The sequence below is a fragment of the Salmo trutta genome, chromosome 25, assembly GCF_901001165.1.
Source record: "Salmo trutta chromosome 25, fSalTru1.1, whole genome shotgun sequence".
Taxonomy (NCBI): Eukaryota; Metazoa; Chordata; class Actinopteri; order Salmoniformes; family Salmonidae; genus Salmo; species Salmo trutta.
The window spans coordinates 32660834-32676576 of NC_042981.1; the positions used below are offsets into that span (position 1 = coordinate 32660834).

A 15743-nucleotide genomic window follows, 5' to 3' on the forward strand; every position below is an offset into this window, starting at 1 on the left:
ATAATGGTGGGCCTCAACAGAGCAGGGGAGGTCAATATGTATGTGCAGTGCCTGGGTGGACATGACTTTGAACAATGCGTGGCCATGACATGCACATCAAATTTGCAACCGTAGACCAAAATGGCTATTTTCAGACATGTATTCAACATGTGAGTCGTACCACCTGTCTCCTGCACAATCCCAAACCAGCAACAGAGCAGAGAGAGACCGTCTTTGGCCTGTTTGACACGTCCGTCCCACTCCACAGAGAGATTCTGACGTCCTAATAGCCTGCAGGGCCACATACAACACGGTGTTATGCCAAAGAGTTTTTGGTTTAACCCAACGATAACACAGTGTTCCACAGAACACTAATGAAACATTTACCACACATATGAGGCGTCTGAACTTTTTATGTGCGGGGAAATGATTGCTATGCGTTAACGTGTGGAGTCGGCATCTGCTTCCGACCGTGTTTGGAGTCATGCTCCAGAGTGCATTCTCCCGCCCCTACATTAGCCTCGCAGTGAAAGGTTCAGTGGGTAAATAGAGCTCTCGAGCCTTATGCAAAACGGCAGGCATTTAGCGGGAATGCTAATGAGAAGCACAGGGCTACAGATGATCACAGTTATCATTGGGTTATGAATGCGTTGGAGAGCCAAGGTTAGTTACAGGGACAAAAGGGAATTCATTTGCCCTCATCTCTGCATTACAGCCATATTCCAATCAATGTCATTAGAATCATAATGAGGTTGGGGCTCTTATCAAAAAATGCCAACCAGTAGCAGACCATATCGCTGGCCAATTTGTCCTCAGGATCGTTTCCACGTTGTTCTCCTTGAAGATCACGGTAGTAATGCGGCTGTGAGCGAGTGTCAGTTTGGGAGGACAGGAAGTGTGAGATAAATGTATGTGACACATGAGGGGAGCGCATAGGGAAGGGCAGAACTATGGGGCCCTCCTCTAGTCTACAGCGTGAAGGGCAGAACTATGGGGCCCTCCTCTAGTCTACAGCGTGAAGGGCAGAACTATGGGGCCCTCCTCTAGTCTACAGCGTGAAGGGCAGAACTATGGGGCCCTCCTCTAGTCTACAGCGTGAAGGGCAGAACTATGGGGCCCTCCTCTAGTCTACAGCGTGAAGGGCAGAACTATGGGGCCCTCCTCTAGTCTACAGCGTGAAGGGCAGAACTATGGGGCCCTCCTCTAGTCTACAGCGTGAAGGGCAGAACTATGGGGCCCTCCTCTAGTCTACAGCGTGAAGGGCAGAACTATGGGGCCCTCCTCTAGTCTACAGCGTGAAGGGCAGAACTATGGGGCCCTCCTCTAGTCTACAGCGTGAAGGGCAGAACTATGGGGCCCTCCTCTAGTCTACAGCGTGAAGGGCAGAACTATGGGGCCCTCCTCTAGTCTACAGCGTGAAGGGCAGAGCTATGGGGCCCTCCTCTAGTCTACAGCGTGAAGGGCAGAGCTATGGGGCCCTCCTCTAGTCTACAGCGTGAAGGGCAGAACTATGGGGCCCTCCTCTAGTCTACAGCGTGAAGGGCAGAACTATGGGGCCCTCCTCTAGTCTACAGCGTGAAGGGCAGAACTATGGGGCCCTCCTCTAGTCTACAGCGTGAAGGGCAGAACTATGGGGCCCTCCTCTAGTCTACAGCGTGAAGGGTTAGGAGCAGATGGAGTTCTAAAAGCTCCTGTATTGACATGGACTCGGCTGTTCTGGAATACCGGAAAAACTCCCCGCTCTGTCTCACACCCCCTTTCTTCTTTTCCTTTCCTCCCCCTCTTTTCTTTCATTGTCTTTCTCTCAAGCCTTCCTCAAACCCACCCACCGCCTCCCCTCCCCAGGCCTGAAAGCACAGCCGGATGTGGGGTAGGCCTGGAGTGAATGAGGTGGGGGAGGGATGGGGAGCCTCCCTACTACCTGGAATGATTAGTGGGGGTGGGATGGCAAGAAAGAGGTATGAAAAAAAACTGGGCAGAAAGACAACTGATGTCTTCTGTGTTGGCAACAGCCTTTTCTAATCCTAGCCCTGGGGCCACACTATGCAGTCAAGCGGGCTATTACATGGCAACAATTAGGGGGCTGGAGCCTAACACCTGGTCCTCCCCATTCTGGCCCTCCACTGGCAGCTGACTGTACAGTCTCATCGCCAGGTGGTCCTACTTCAATGACATTAGCTAGTCACTCAAGAGTTAATCAGGAGCCTGTCTTAGCCTAGCGTTGGCTACATGGAGCCCATTTACCAGCCTCACCCCCATCCAAGACTGGCTGTCTTTTTATGGGGATGTACGGAGACAACGTTGTTTAGAAAACTTGTTCAAATGAAGATCTCTAAGAGGGAGCTCAAATAATTAACCGACGGACTGAGGCCTCTAGGATTCCATCCTGTTTAGCAACTCGCGGTGCGTCCACATACAGCGAGGGATTATAATGGGCCTTTCATGGACGCACAAAAACAGATGGAGAAGCTGGGAAGTGCTATACATCTCTGCAGATGGCCGCGACAAAGTAGGGGGAGGGAAACGGGATTTGGTCAAAGTCGGCAGATACAAAAACAAGTGGGTGTAGACTATAGCAGCCAGGACCATATCTGCCTCCACAAAGGCCATTTCATCTATATCCCCCTGCCCTGAAGATCTGAGAGTAAATAACACTCATTACAATGACAATACATATAGATTTGTAGCCCAAACTGCTAGAATCTCATCAATAGTAATTAGTGGCTATACATAACTAATGAAGATGTGCACAGCACATAAATCTGAAGAGCTCAGGGCCTTTGTTTTCCTGCCAAAGCCTTTTTGGAGGAGTGCAGGTCTGGTAAACAAGGTTCTCTGTCAACATTTAAAATGGAAAAACCTAGAGATGAACATCTACAATGACAGGGAGCCGAAAGTCTTGTTTTAGAAAGCGACTACTAAGAGGTTATAAATCTAGAGCTGATGACCAGATAACCAACCAAGCTCTCTCTTTGTCCAGAGCAACAACAGCAGCACAGCAAATACATTCAGGCCACCAAATGTCAATCATAGAAAGGCCTACTGTACAGTATGTTGCTCTGTGGCCAAATCAATGGCTGCCACTTGACAACATATACATACTGTCTCCATTACCACATCAAAGGGAGCCTTCTGGAAATGGCAGAAAAGGCACTACACACACTTTAATGTTTCGCTTGTCTCTCTATTTGGAAAATTCCATTTAATGCAAAAATGCAAATGCTCAGGAAAAGGACATCCTCCACGGGGAAACCATGGAGACGGGCCAGGAGAGGAATAGGTGCTGCCTTTCAACTGTTTAAAGAGGCAACATATACATAATCAACTAATTCCTCTTTAAAATAACCAATTAAGGCTGTGACATTTAAAGCAATGTGAAGAAAATCTTTAGACTAACTGTGGTTCTAGTCTCATTACGTTAAAAGAGAATTGAAAAGCTAGCCTAATGCCAATTTTAGGACAAAACAGTGCAAGGCCAAAGGTTTCTACACAAAAGAAGTCCCTAACCCAGGGCCACGTCACAGAGACTAAGAGAATCCTGGGGTATGTGAGGAGTGACATTTTGCTGACATTTCCTGGTAGTATTGAACACGGGCCGTCTCGAGACGACGACGACAGAAATATCTGTGGATGTGCTTGAATGTAATAGAAGAGAGCGAGAGAGGAGAGAGAGGAGAGAGAGCCCTGGTCTTTTCAGGGGACAGTCTCAGTGCTCTGGCCGGTGATGACGAGGGACACAGAGATTGAATGGTAATAACTGGAGCGCAGACAATGGATGATTGAAGGCTCTCTCCGCGACGCTGGAGGATTTCAATATCAGAGCGGCCCTAGAACTGGGATCCTTATCGGGGCAGGCTTCAGACAAAAGGAGAGCTGCGCGTGAAATGTGGGCTAAAACATGGGCACACGACCACGCCGATTAGCAAAAGGCTGCGCACACAAAGAAGCCAGCTTTATGTGGACAAAGGCTGTCCAGTGCCTCGTTGTAACGAGAGATAGGAGAGCGGAGAGAGAGGACGAGGAAGAGAGAGACAGAGGGAGAAAGGGAGAGAAGGAGAGAGGGGCTTTACATATATTCTTTCCTCCATCTTCTACAAGATGTCAGGCCTAAGGAGACGGGAGACTAGAGAAGGGAGGGGAAGAGAGCCCGGTGTTTGAGTGCTCCAGGCCCTCTGCTTCTGATGAGGAATAATGGACTAGCAACACCAGAAAACTCCCAGGACCCTTCCGTCGTTAAAACCTTCCCCCATCCTATTCATAAATATCCACACAGACACACATGAACACGTATGCCACACACGGAGGTGCACACCTGCACGGTTCTGTTTTTCTGCCCCAAAAAACACTAAAATGTGTGGAGGCTTCCCAGGGAAGCTCATTAACCCTCCCTCAAGAACCCTGAGACAAAAGAGAAGAAACAAAACCGAACTAATCAATGACAACGCAGCCATTGTAGTGGAAACAAGAACAAGCATCAATTTGGATAACCTGAGAGGGCTAACAGCTTTCCTTTAGTGGTGTTTGGCTGGCTGGGAGGAGAAAGAAAGTTCATTAATTAAACAGGACTAGGGGGACAGATGGAATGGCTAGTTGGATGCTAATCACTTAAAGCAGACAGACCGGTTTTACACCCTCCGTAGAACCCCCCCCACACACACACACACATCAATCCCTATTAACACGTCCTCTTCAAATGGAATGTACTGCGTTACCCAGCACTGAAGTCCGTTACGGAGTCTGATCGGCAGAGCGGACGGCCTTCCATATACAAAGTATTGATGCAGCCTAACACTGGGGCTGGCCAATCCACAGAGTTAAACAGTGGAATGCACACACAAGTACACAGAGTAGTACCACTGAAGTCCACGGTTATGACTGCTTCCAAAGCCAAAACACCTAGCATCCATCAGCACCAGTCCTCTCGGATGAATACTTTTCAACCGGGGATTCCTTCAAAGTATGTTTTTCCTCCACAGATAAAAAGATAAATGATTTCCATAACAACAAGATATGTAAGAATGGCCTAGGTTTTGATGGCTGGTGATAGAGACAGCTTTCACAGTTATCAGAACTAGGGGTGTCTAGTGGATACCAAACACCTCTGTGGCTTCACCCCTGACAGGTTCATAATGATACAGCCTGTCTGATACTAGTAACGCTACCCGACACCTCCCTGGCTGGCTGGCTGGCTGGATGGATGGTGGGGGAGAGAGGGGGATCCCACGCAGACCTGGCAACCTCGCAGCCTTTCACTGCACTCTTACAAAACAGACAGATGTCAGGCATGAATGCATAACAGACGGAGCAGGGAGGGGAGGGTTGTGAGGCGTTCAAGTTTAAAGATACACGGAGCATGACATTCTTTCAGTAACATGCTGTGCTGTAATGCGTGTACATTCCCAGGACTTGAAATATTTAGTGATGGGGTGGCACATATATCGAAAACAAAAAGTGGTCTATTCTGCAAATGGCGGACGGCGAATCTTTTCAAACTAACATTTACCAAAAATACCTACTTAAAATTCCCTTGAGTAACGCAATCACAATTTTGAATGGCACACAATTAAGTAAAGAGTGGTCAACGATCAGACAAAATCATAGGATACATTCTCCCATTTGGAGACTATTGACAGTTTAACAACCTTAGTAAAACATACCCCATAACACAACAAAAAGATGACAAAGAAATACCACTTCAATGCTTCCGACAAACCCACAGTAACTCATCTCTCTGTGCTGCTCTCATCCCCAGGATCAGTACACAGACAGTGTCTTTATGGTCTTTCAGGGCCCTGTGCTGTCATCAAGCTCTCCAGCCCCTGCCATCAGCCGTCTGTTTCCATGCCTGCTCTACCTGTGTTTAAGAGTGGCCCTGCTCTGCTCAGCCGCCGCTCAGCCACCGGCCCCCAGGGCTTTCACTGTGAGGGTGAGTGGGGGACGCCTTTTGTTAGAGGCAGGGTGGGGAGAAGATGGAGGGGGGAGGGAAAAAACTATAATGCTGTGAGTCATTCTGCATTAGCAGCGGGGGGGGGGGGTACTTTTGCATGTTGTATAAAGCTAGACGCCATATGCCATCCGGCCAGGCTGCCTCCTGAGTCAAGGCTGGGTTTGACAGGTCTGTGCGTGTGTCCCCCCCCGCTCCCTTGGCCCCCTTGGCCCTTCTAGGCCCCAGTGGCAGAGCTGTCTGCTGCTCCGAGCGGAGCGGCCGTGGAGTGGTGGTGTGTGGGCGGGGAGGGGACTCAGTGATGTGAACACATCAGACATTGTCGTGAGCTCCAGGAACAGCTGGTCAGCTGGAGAGATGTGGGGGCAGGTTGAGGGCGGAAGGGAGGAGCGGAGGGGTTGAGGGCGGAGGAGTGGAGGGCGGAGGAGTGGAGGGGTTGAGGGTGAAGGAGTGGACCTAATCCCACTGATCATGGGATTAGGTTAAAATATTCAGTAGAGGAAACTCCCTCCATCCCAAAATGTCATAAACCCCAACCATAGCCCCCCTTTCATCCACTCCTCAGCCCCCACCAAACTCCACCAAAGTCCTGCTTCTCCCAACAACAGTCTCCAAACCAACCGCCTCTGACAATCCCGGCCACCTCCACCCTGTCGAGCAATCCACCCTGCCCCAGACTTCTGAGTTCCAATTGGGTTAGGGTGGTCATTGGGAATGGACGTCCCTGAGAGCTGGACCGTGACAGAGCTGAGAGCTGGACCGTGACAAAGCTGGACCGTGACAGAGCTGGACCGTGACAGAGCTGGACCGTGACAGAGCTGGACCGTGACAGAGCTGGACCGTGACAGAGCTGGACCGTGACAGAGCTGGACCGTGACAGAGCTGAGAGCTGGACCGTGACAGAGCTGGACCGTGACAGAGCTGGACCAGACACAGAACAAGACCCTAACCTAATGGAAGCAGGTTGCTCTTCCACACAACGTCACAGAGCCTCTAATTCAAAAGGCAAAGACACAGAGGAGAGTTAGGGCTGTACACATCACTTCTCACTGAGAGGCTTATGACAGAGGGAAGATGGCCCAGCTCACCCTTCTCACTTTGCCAAGCCAAGCACTCAGTTCATGGGCTGGGAGATGGCTGCAGGAGACCGTTATGGCACACTAGCTGACAAATAAGAGCCTATCAGCAACCCTAAATAATACATTTTCAGCTATAGTACACTAACATGGCAGCTCCCATTCATAACCTCCTTTCAAAGACTCCGAAAGATGCTTTCCTCCTGACTAGGTAATGAAACTTCTTGTCCTAAAGAACACATTGTTATCCATGTAGGGACATGAGAGAGAGGGAGAGAGAAACAAAGCCTTATTCAGAAGGTACACAAAGCAGTAGGCCAATATCAATGGCAAGAGTCCCACATATATGATGTTTTCATGAGCGTGGAAAGGCAGAGCTCCAGAGCTGGTAGACGGTTGGGTAGATGAGGCAAGGCCCTGCACCTCTGTATGTTGGCAGCAGCCCTAGGTTCCACTGGGCTCTGTGAGCTTCACTGAGAAGATGAAACCCCTCTCTGCTACTACACTGCATGTCCCCCACAATGCCACCTAAAAGTCCGGCTCGCATGACTGGCCACGTGCACGAACAGATTATGGCTATTGATTGCCGCCCGGAGACAGATCTCTCCGTGTATGCGTGCGTGCGTGTCTTAGGGGAGGGTAGTAAGGGCACTGGGGCGGAAAAGCTATTGATTCTGTCCAGCGAGGAAGTTGCGTTTCAGAATGAAGGTCAGCTCTACTTCGCCTTCCCCTATTAGAAGCTCCTGCTACCTAAACACACAGCACACGTTTACTCGGGAGTGAGTGCTTGTTTAGGAGAGAGAATAACACTCAGTGACTGGATCAAGTCTCCCGTCAGAAACCCAACAGGCTGTGTGGAAGCAGAGGAAGTCCACAACAGCCATATCATAGTTATAATAAATATGCCATTTAGCAGACACTTATCCAAAGCGACCCACTGTCCTGGTGTTGCAAGCACCATGCGAGACCAACTCAAGTACAGTAGGACCACATACAGTAGTTGGGGATGAATGACACATTGCATGTCAGGGGAAATTGTCTTGATATATGGTGTGCTACTTCTATAGCGGGAACTTGGCCGTCAAGCGTATTCTCCTCCCGCCGGTCAGGTCCTCACCACTCACAGTGAGTTTGCGTTCCCCTCTGGCAGTGGAGGAGACTGCAGCCCGCTGCTCAGTGTTCATACAGGGTGACGATTAGGATTCACACAACCTCTTCTCATAGGGCCATATTAATTACACAATATGGGTGATTTCTGACAGCCTTGTAATATAAGGTCTGTGGGGTCAGGACTGTCTCTTTCACGTCCAACAGCGCCGAGGGTTCTGAAATAACATCACCGTGTTGTCACTGAATAGAGCAGAATGCTGTACATAGCAGTGGAATGACACACGTCAACCCGCTTGGATAGACATCTTAAACGCTGACCATGTGTCACACATACACCGACACACAAAAACTCACACAAAAAACCTCTCACACACAAACTGCTCTAAGTACCATGGTGTAGAGCCAAAAAGGAAACAGCGGATTGTAGAGGAAGGGAGGATTGGTGTGTGTGTGTGTGTCCAGCAATGTGGCTGGTGGTCATATTTCAATATCAAATCCAATTAGCCGGAGTGATGGTGCAGCAGAGCGCCTGGCTGCTGGAGACTCCAGTTCTGTGGCGGACGGAGCAGGAGAGAGGACACGAGAGAGCACCACAGAGGAGAGCGCCACAGCGCCAGGCCTGCCTTTATGTGGACGCACTGAGGTCATGTGGCTTTTCTTTGTAGAAACATTAAACAAATGACCTCGGAGAGCGGCCTGGCTACAGACAGCAGATTGGGGAGCGCCGGGGCAGGGAAACGCTGGATAGGGATTTAATATCGGCTACAAAAACAGCCTGCTCTGAAAAGAGACAAGGTCATTGTTCCAACCCAAAATAAAACACCTACACTTTGCAGAAGACGAGAGGCAGACGAGATGAGGAAGAGAAGGGAGCATACATGGAGGAATGGATATCATAAAGTGAATGCACCAATTTGTAAGTCGCTCTGGATAAGAGCGTCTGCTAAATGACGTAAATGTAATGTAAAATGTAGTACAATGCAGGAACCCTATGAGCAGAAGGAGGAATGGGTCATATGCCTTTTGGTTAAGTCTACATACAGTACCAGTCAAAAGTTTGGACACACCTACTCATTCAAGGGTTTTTCTTTATTTTTACTATTTTCTACATTGTAGAATAATAGTGAAGACATCAAAACTATGAAATAACACATATGGAATCATGTAGTAACCAGAAAAGTGATAAACAAATCAAAATATATTGTATATATATGATCATTCAAAGTAGCCACCCTTTGCCTTGATGACAGCTTTGCACACTCTTGGCAACCAGCTTCACTTGGAATGCTTTTCCAACAGTCTTGAAGGAGTTCCCACATATGCTGAGCACTTGTTGGCTGCTTTTCCTTCACTCTGAAGGTCCAACTCATCCCAAACCATCTCAATTGGGTTGAGGTTGGGTGATTGTGGAGGCCAGGTCATCTGATGCAGCACTCCATCACTCTCCTTCTTTGTCAAATAGTCCTTACACAGCCTGGAGGTGTGTTGGGTCATTGTCCTGTTGAAAAACAAATGATAGTCCCACTAAGCGCAAACCAGATGGGATGGTATATCGCTGCAGAATGATGTGGTAGCCATGCTGGTTTGCCTTGAATTCTAAATAAATAACCAACAGCTTCACCAACAAAGCACCCTACATCACACCACCTCCTCCATGCTTAATGGTGGGAACCACATATGCGGAAGCCATCCATTCACCTATTCTGCATCTTACAAAGACATGGCGGTTGGAACTGTATATCATTAGTTTTGGTATTCCTGCTCTTTTTTGAGGTAATAAACCTTCGAATAGCATTCTAAATTATATCTTAAAACCTTCTTCCAAAAATAGTCAGAACTTTATTTATTGGTAGGAGTTTTTTTCTTTTAACAAATCCTGAGAAATCTTCTGAATTACAAAATAGTTTGTGTTTGTTTGTGTGTGCGCCCTATCTTGATAAAAAAAATAGGTCTTGTCGCCTCGATGACTCATGACTATTTCTTTGTTTAAACATAATCCTCCAGCCATCCAGGAAAATGTCCCACACACAGACACCAGTGCTGGCATTGCCAGCATCCATTGGCTGGGAGCATCCGTTTGTCAGCTCATTATCCAGATCTGCAGTATGTGGGGCCTCAGCCTGGCTGGCTGCTTCACACTGCCAACGCTCCAGCCCAGCCAGCGATCATCTCATCTCACAGATCAGGCCGTTGTGCTGCTCTCTTCTTGCTAAGGAATGCCAGGTAGGCCTGGTCTGGCCCGGTCCGGCGCTGGCTTCCTTCCCCCTTGGCTCCCAGTGCAGACTGGCCTATGGTAGCTAGACACCGCTGGCAGCTCAGCACATCTCACACTGGAGTAATTCACTTGGCTTTGGGTTACAGACATCTGCCTCTCTGCTGTCCCACTGATGCCCCCAGGGACCCTGAGAGGGGCTGATATGAGCCTCGCTGATGGGTGGGTGGGATGGGGGGGGTGACACCCGTGCATACAAATGCAAGCACATACACATCAAACACTCAGAATGTACAGCCACATACACCTGTAGCCAAAGTTTAGTGCACATTATTAGCATAAAAACATACTATAGGCTACTGACATTATCGCGCACCCTTGCCCACTTTCCTTACAAACCAATGACCTGTGCCGCGATGCCCAAAACAATACTTGAGAGCGGTGCACAACTTTGGTCCAACCTCAAAAGCTGGAGATTGCTGGTCGCCATGGCAACACCCAGAGAGCTACTGTGGTCCCTGCGAGGCCACTCTGTACAGCCTGTCCCTGTCCGGGGAGAGGCAGAGCTGCAAGGCTTTGTGGGAGATCAGATTTCACCCACCGGGGCCCGCTCCAAAAAAACGTCCCTCACCTCCTTCAGTCCTCAACTTATTCACATGCAAATTCATCTCCATCGCTGATTACGCTCGTCTTAAACCAACTGACATGTACAGCTGGAGATCAGGCCCTTAACGACAGGCAGGCTGTTACCGGGACGGAGGGGAGGACGGGTTAATGACAGTCATGTCTCTGCTGCTGTCGTCTAAACCCACTGCATCATACAAGACCACAGAGATGTTACACAAGATCCCCATTACAGACCCAGACAGACACGAGTCCTCACGTCACTATGGGCTGTGCGACACACCGCAACACCTCAACCCGGTGCGCTGTTAATCGCTGTATGCAAATCAGCCAGCGCATCAAGATCAGTGTCAGTGCTCACCCATGCAGATCACCCAACACACACACACACACACATGGGAATCCACCCAGGCCAACCACTAGAAGGGCTAACGCTGTTATAACAACAATCAACCCGTTTAGAAATTCTATATTTTCACATATGAGAACAATCATCAGATTGTGAGAAATAACATTAATACATAGAAAAAAGAATACATAGAAAAAGATAACCGTCCCTGGAAAAACTTGCAGGGCCTACCTGCTGAGGCTCTGTGGTCAGCTGTTAAAGCCCTGTCTGCCTCCACAAGGTTATGGGTAGGGGAGACAGAGTAAAGGGTCCAGGCAAAGGATACAAGCTCTGGTAAAGCGTCAGGCGGGACTTGACAGCTCTGCTGGCGTTGATGCAGGTGGCACGCACAAGGCTGGGCAGCAGCGTTCCTGTGACGATGGCGCCGTTGAAAAGAGGCCCAAAGAAGGGGACCTACGAGGGGAAGGAGAGAGGGAGAGAAAGTTACCATCTTAAATAACCGTCATAACCGTTGAATTCTTCTTTTTTTCTGTGGAATGAAAAGCGGAGTGAAGACAGGACGGCCGGGCATTCGTGTGGTTGAGTCCGTTTCCGCGGTTACATGGGCTCATTACAACATGATGAAACTTTGTTGCTCCGTGCTGAAACAAACAAGGTGCTGTAGCAAACCAGTCTGGTTGCCTAGGCAACGCTCCCCTCCATGCAGCATGAGCACACGCTGTCAGGAGCGGAGGGAAGGAGAAAATGTGAGTCAAAAATAAAAATGCTATATCAAACGCAGTACCAGTGAAACATTTAGACACACCTACTCATTCTAGGGTTTTTCTTTATTTTAACTATTTTCTACATTGTAGAATAATAGTGAAGACATCAAAACTATTAAATAACACACCAAAAAATAGTGTTAAACAAATCTAAATATATTTTATATTTGAGATTCTTCAAAGTAGCCACCCTTTGCTTTGATGACAGCTTTACACACGCTTGGCATTCTCTCAACCAACTGCATGAGGTAGTCACCTGGAATGCATTTCATTTAACAATGCTCTGTCAGAGTGACCATTGGGTTCTTGATCACCTCCCTGACCAAGGCCTTTCTCCCCCGATTGCTCAGTTTGGCACTGCCAGATCTAGGAAGAGTCTCCTATTTAAGAAAGATGGAGGCCACTGTGATCTTGGGGACCTTCAATGCTACAGAAATATTTTGGTACCCTTCCCCAGATCTGTGCCTCGACAGAAATCCTGCCTCGGAGCTCTACGGACAATTCCTTCGACCTCATGACTTAGTTTAAAGTGCATGTCAGAGCAAAAACCGTGGGACCTTTTATAGACAGCTGTGTGCCTTTCCAAATCATGTCCAATCAATTAATTTACCACAGGTGGACTATAATCAAGTTGTAGAACCATCTCAATGATGATTAATGGAAACAGGAAGCACCTGAGTTCAATTTCGAGTCTCATAGCAAAGGGTCTGAATACTTATGCAAATAAGGTATTTCTGTTTTTTATTTTTAATAAATGTACTTTTTCCACAGTGTGCTCAATTAAAGACATGAAAATGTATAATTGTTTGTGTGTTATTAGTTTAAGCAGACTGTCTATTATTGTGACATCGATGAAGATGAAATCTAATTTTATGACCAATTTATGCAAAAATCCAGGTATTTCCAAATGGTTCACATACTTTTTCTTGCCACTGTAGTGAGCAATATGTTTGGAACATCAAATCACAATAAATTAGAAGTATTGAATCACATTACATTTAGAGTCTTGAAAATCGCAATACATATGGTATTGGCACCTAAGTATCATGATAACATCATCTCGTTGGGGTCCCTGGCAATTCCCAGCCCAACATCTAAAATTGGTACAGGGTTAGATTCAAGTTTGAGTGACTTAGTCCTAAGCGTTGAGCTTATTTAGCATAGAAACCACACACACACACACACACACATCTAATGCAAATCAATACCGGAGAAAATACTTTGATTGAACTATTGAAGAAATACAGTGGGAGCTCTCTGTATTTGAGAGCAGCGTGCATGTGTGTGTGTGTGTGACACATGCGTCTGTTCATGCGTTTTGGGGAGATTTTAAATCTGCTGAGTTTAATGATCGTTGACCTGGAATGTGACGTGCATGTCAGAGCCTCTCCATAAGTCCTGCTGTCTACTTGACATGGCATAGCTCATTATACAGACAGTCCCTCCACTTCAATAATTAGAGCACACTTCAAACTGACAGCTAGCCCATTCAATCTCTACTAGTGTAAAAAAAAAAAAACTTCTAGAGGTCAACTCAGGCCAATGAAGCTCTAGAACAAGAAAGGGTCTGCGTAATGTGGGCCGTAGGACTCTATGGTGGAGGTTTGGGCTGCAGACTGGGTGGTTGTTGGTGGTGTCTTTGTCTGTCTGTGTGGATATTAGGAGGAGGCCTAGGTGGATGGCCAGACAGAGGGCTATGGGCATCATTCCCAGGTTGGCAGAGTCCTGCTGGCAGGTCAGTGGAATGAGAAAGCTGCCATGCATTCTGGCCCCATCTTTTGCTCCAACACACAAAAACCCTTCGTTTTGCCGACAAAGTCTCTTTCGCCCTCTTTAGAAGAGACTGGAGATAGTGTGTGAGGTTTTCTTCTAGATCTGAGATGAGGATGTCCCAGTGACGGACTTCCTATAGTTTCTTTTGGTCACATTTAGGACAAATATTAGAGTCTACCAATCTAAATATATAGTGCCTTAAGAAAATATTCACACCCGTTCAATTTTTCCACATTTTGTTGTGTTCCAGCCTGAATTTAATTCAATTGAGATTTTTTTGTCACTGGAAACACACCCCATAATGTCTTGTGCAATTATGCTTTTTGAAACTTTTACAAATTAATACAAAATTTAAAGCTGAAATGTCTTGAGTCAATAAGTACTCAACCCCTTTGTTATGACAAGCCTAAATAAGTTCACAAGTAAAAATGTGCTTAACAAGTCACATATTTTAAATTAATCTCATCTCTGTACCACACACTTACAGATAATTGTAAGCTCCCTCAGTCGGGCAGTGAATTTCAACCACAAATTCAACCACAAAGACCAGAGAGGTTTTCCAATGCCTCGCAAAGAAGGGCACCTTTTGGTAGATGGGGGGGGAAAAAACAAACAAAACAGACATTGAATAACATTGAGCGTGTGGAATCCTCTTGCAGGAACTGCTGACACACTCCAGCCACATGAGGTCTAGCATTGTCTTGCTTTAGGAGGAACCCAGGGCCAACCGCAGCAGCATATGGTCTCACAAGGGGTCTGAGGATCTCATCTCGGTACCTAATGGCAGTCAGGCTACCTCTGGCGAGCACATGGAGGGCTGTGCGGCCCCCCAAAGAAATGCCACCCCACACCATGACTGATCCACCGCCAAACCGGTCATGCTGGAGGATGTTGCAGGCAGCAGAACGTTCTCCATGGCATCTCCAGACTCTGTCACGTCTGTCACGTGCTCAGTGTGAACCTGCTTTCATCTGTGAAGAGCACAGGGCGCCAGTGGCAAATTTGCCAATCTTGGTGTTCTCTGGCAAATGCCAAACCTGTGGACGTCGGGCCCTCATACCACCCTCATGGAGTCTGTTTCTGACCGTTTGAGCAGACACATGCACATTTGTGGCCTGCTGGAGGTGATTTTGCAGGGCTCTGGCAGTGCTTCTCCTGCTCCTCCTTGCACAAAGGCGGAGGTAGCGGTCCTGCTGCTGTGTTGTTGCCCTCCTACGGCCTCCTCCACGTCTCCTGATGTACTGGCCTGTCTCCTGGTAGCGCCTCCATGCTCTGGACACTATGCTGACAGACACAGCAAACCTTCTTGCCACAGCTCGCATTGATGTGCCATCCTGGATGAGCTGCACTACCTGAGCCACTTGTGTGGGTTGTAGACTCCGTCTCATGCTACCACTAGAGCGAAAGCACCGCCAGCATTCAAAAGTGACCAAAACATCAGCCAGGAAGCATAGGAACTGAGAAGTGGTCTGTGGTCCCCACCTGCAGAACCACTCCTTTATTGGGGGTGTCTTGCTAATTGCCTATAATTTCCACCTGTTGTCTATTCCATTTGCACAACAGCATGTGACATTTATTGTCAATCAGTGTTGCTTCCTAAGTGGACAGTTTGATTTCACAGAAGTGTGATTGACTTAGAGTTACATTGTGTTGTTTAAGTGTTCCCTTTATTTTTTTGAGCCTCATTTTGACTTGTTTTAAGGACATTACATCAAAGTTGGATCAGCCTGTAGTGTGGTTTTCCACTTTAATTTTGAGTGTGACTCCAAATCCAGACCTCCATGGGTTGATAAATTGGATTTCCATTGATTATTTTTGTGATTTTGTTGTCAGCACATTCAACTATGTAAAGAAAAAAGTATTTAATAAGATTATTTCTTTCATTCAGATCTAGGATGTGTTGTTTAAGTGT

The 15743-nt window shown here is 47.5% G+C and overlaps 1 protein-coding gene across 4 annotated transcripts in view; it reads right to left on the minus strand.

Annotated features, from left to right (window-relative positions):
• The window catches only part of LOC115162445 (ral GTPase-activating protein subunit alpha-2), a 151982-nt gene that overhangs the window by 38554 nt on the left and 97685 nt on the right, over window positions 1-15743 (minus strand). For all 4 annotated transcript variants that reach the window (XM_029713754.1, XM_029713753.1, XM_029713752.1 and 1 more), the window contains one exon: window positions 11620-11747. In XM_029713754.1, the coding sequence (XP_029569614.1) occupies window positions 11620-11747 (128 nt within the window). The remainder of the gene's footprint in view (window positions 1-11619; window positions 11748-15743) is intronic.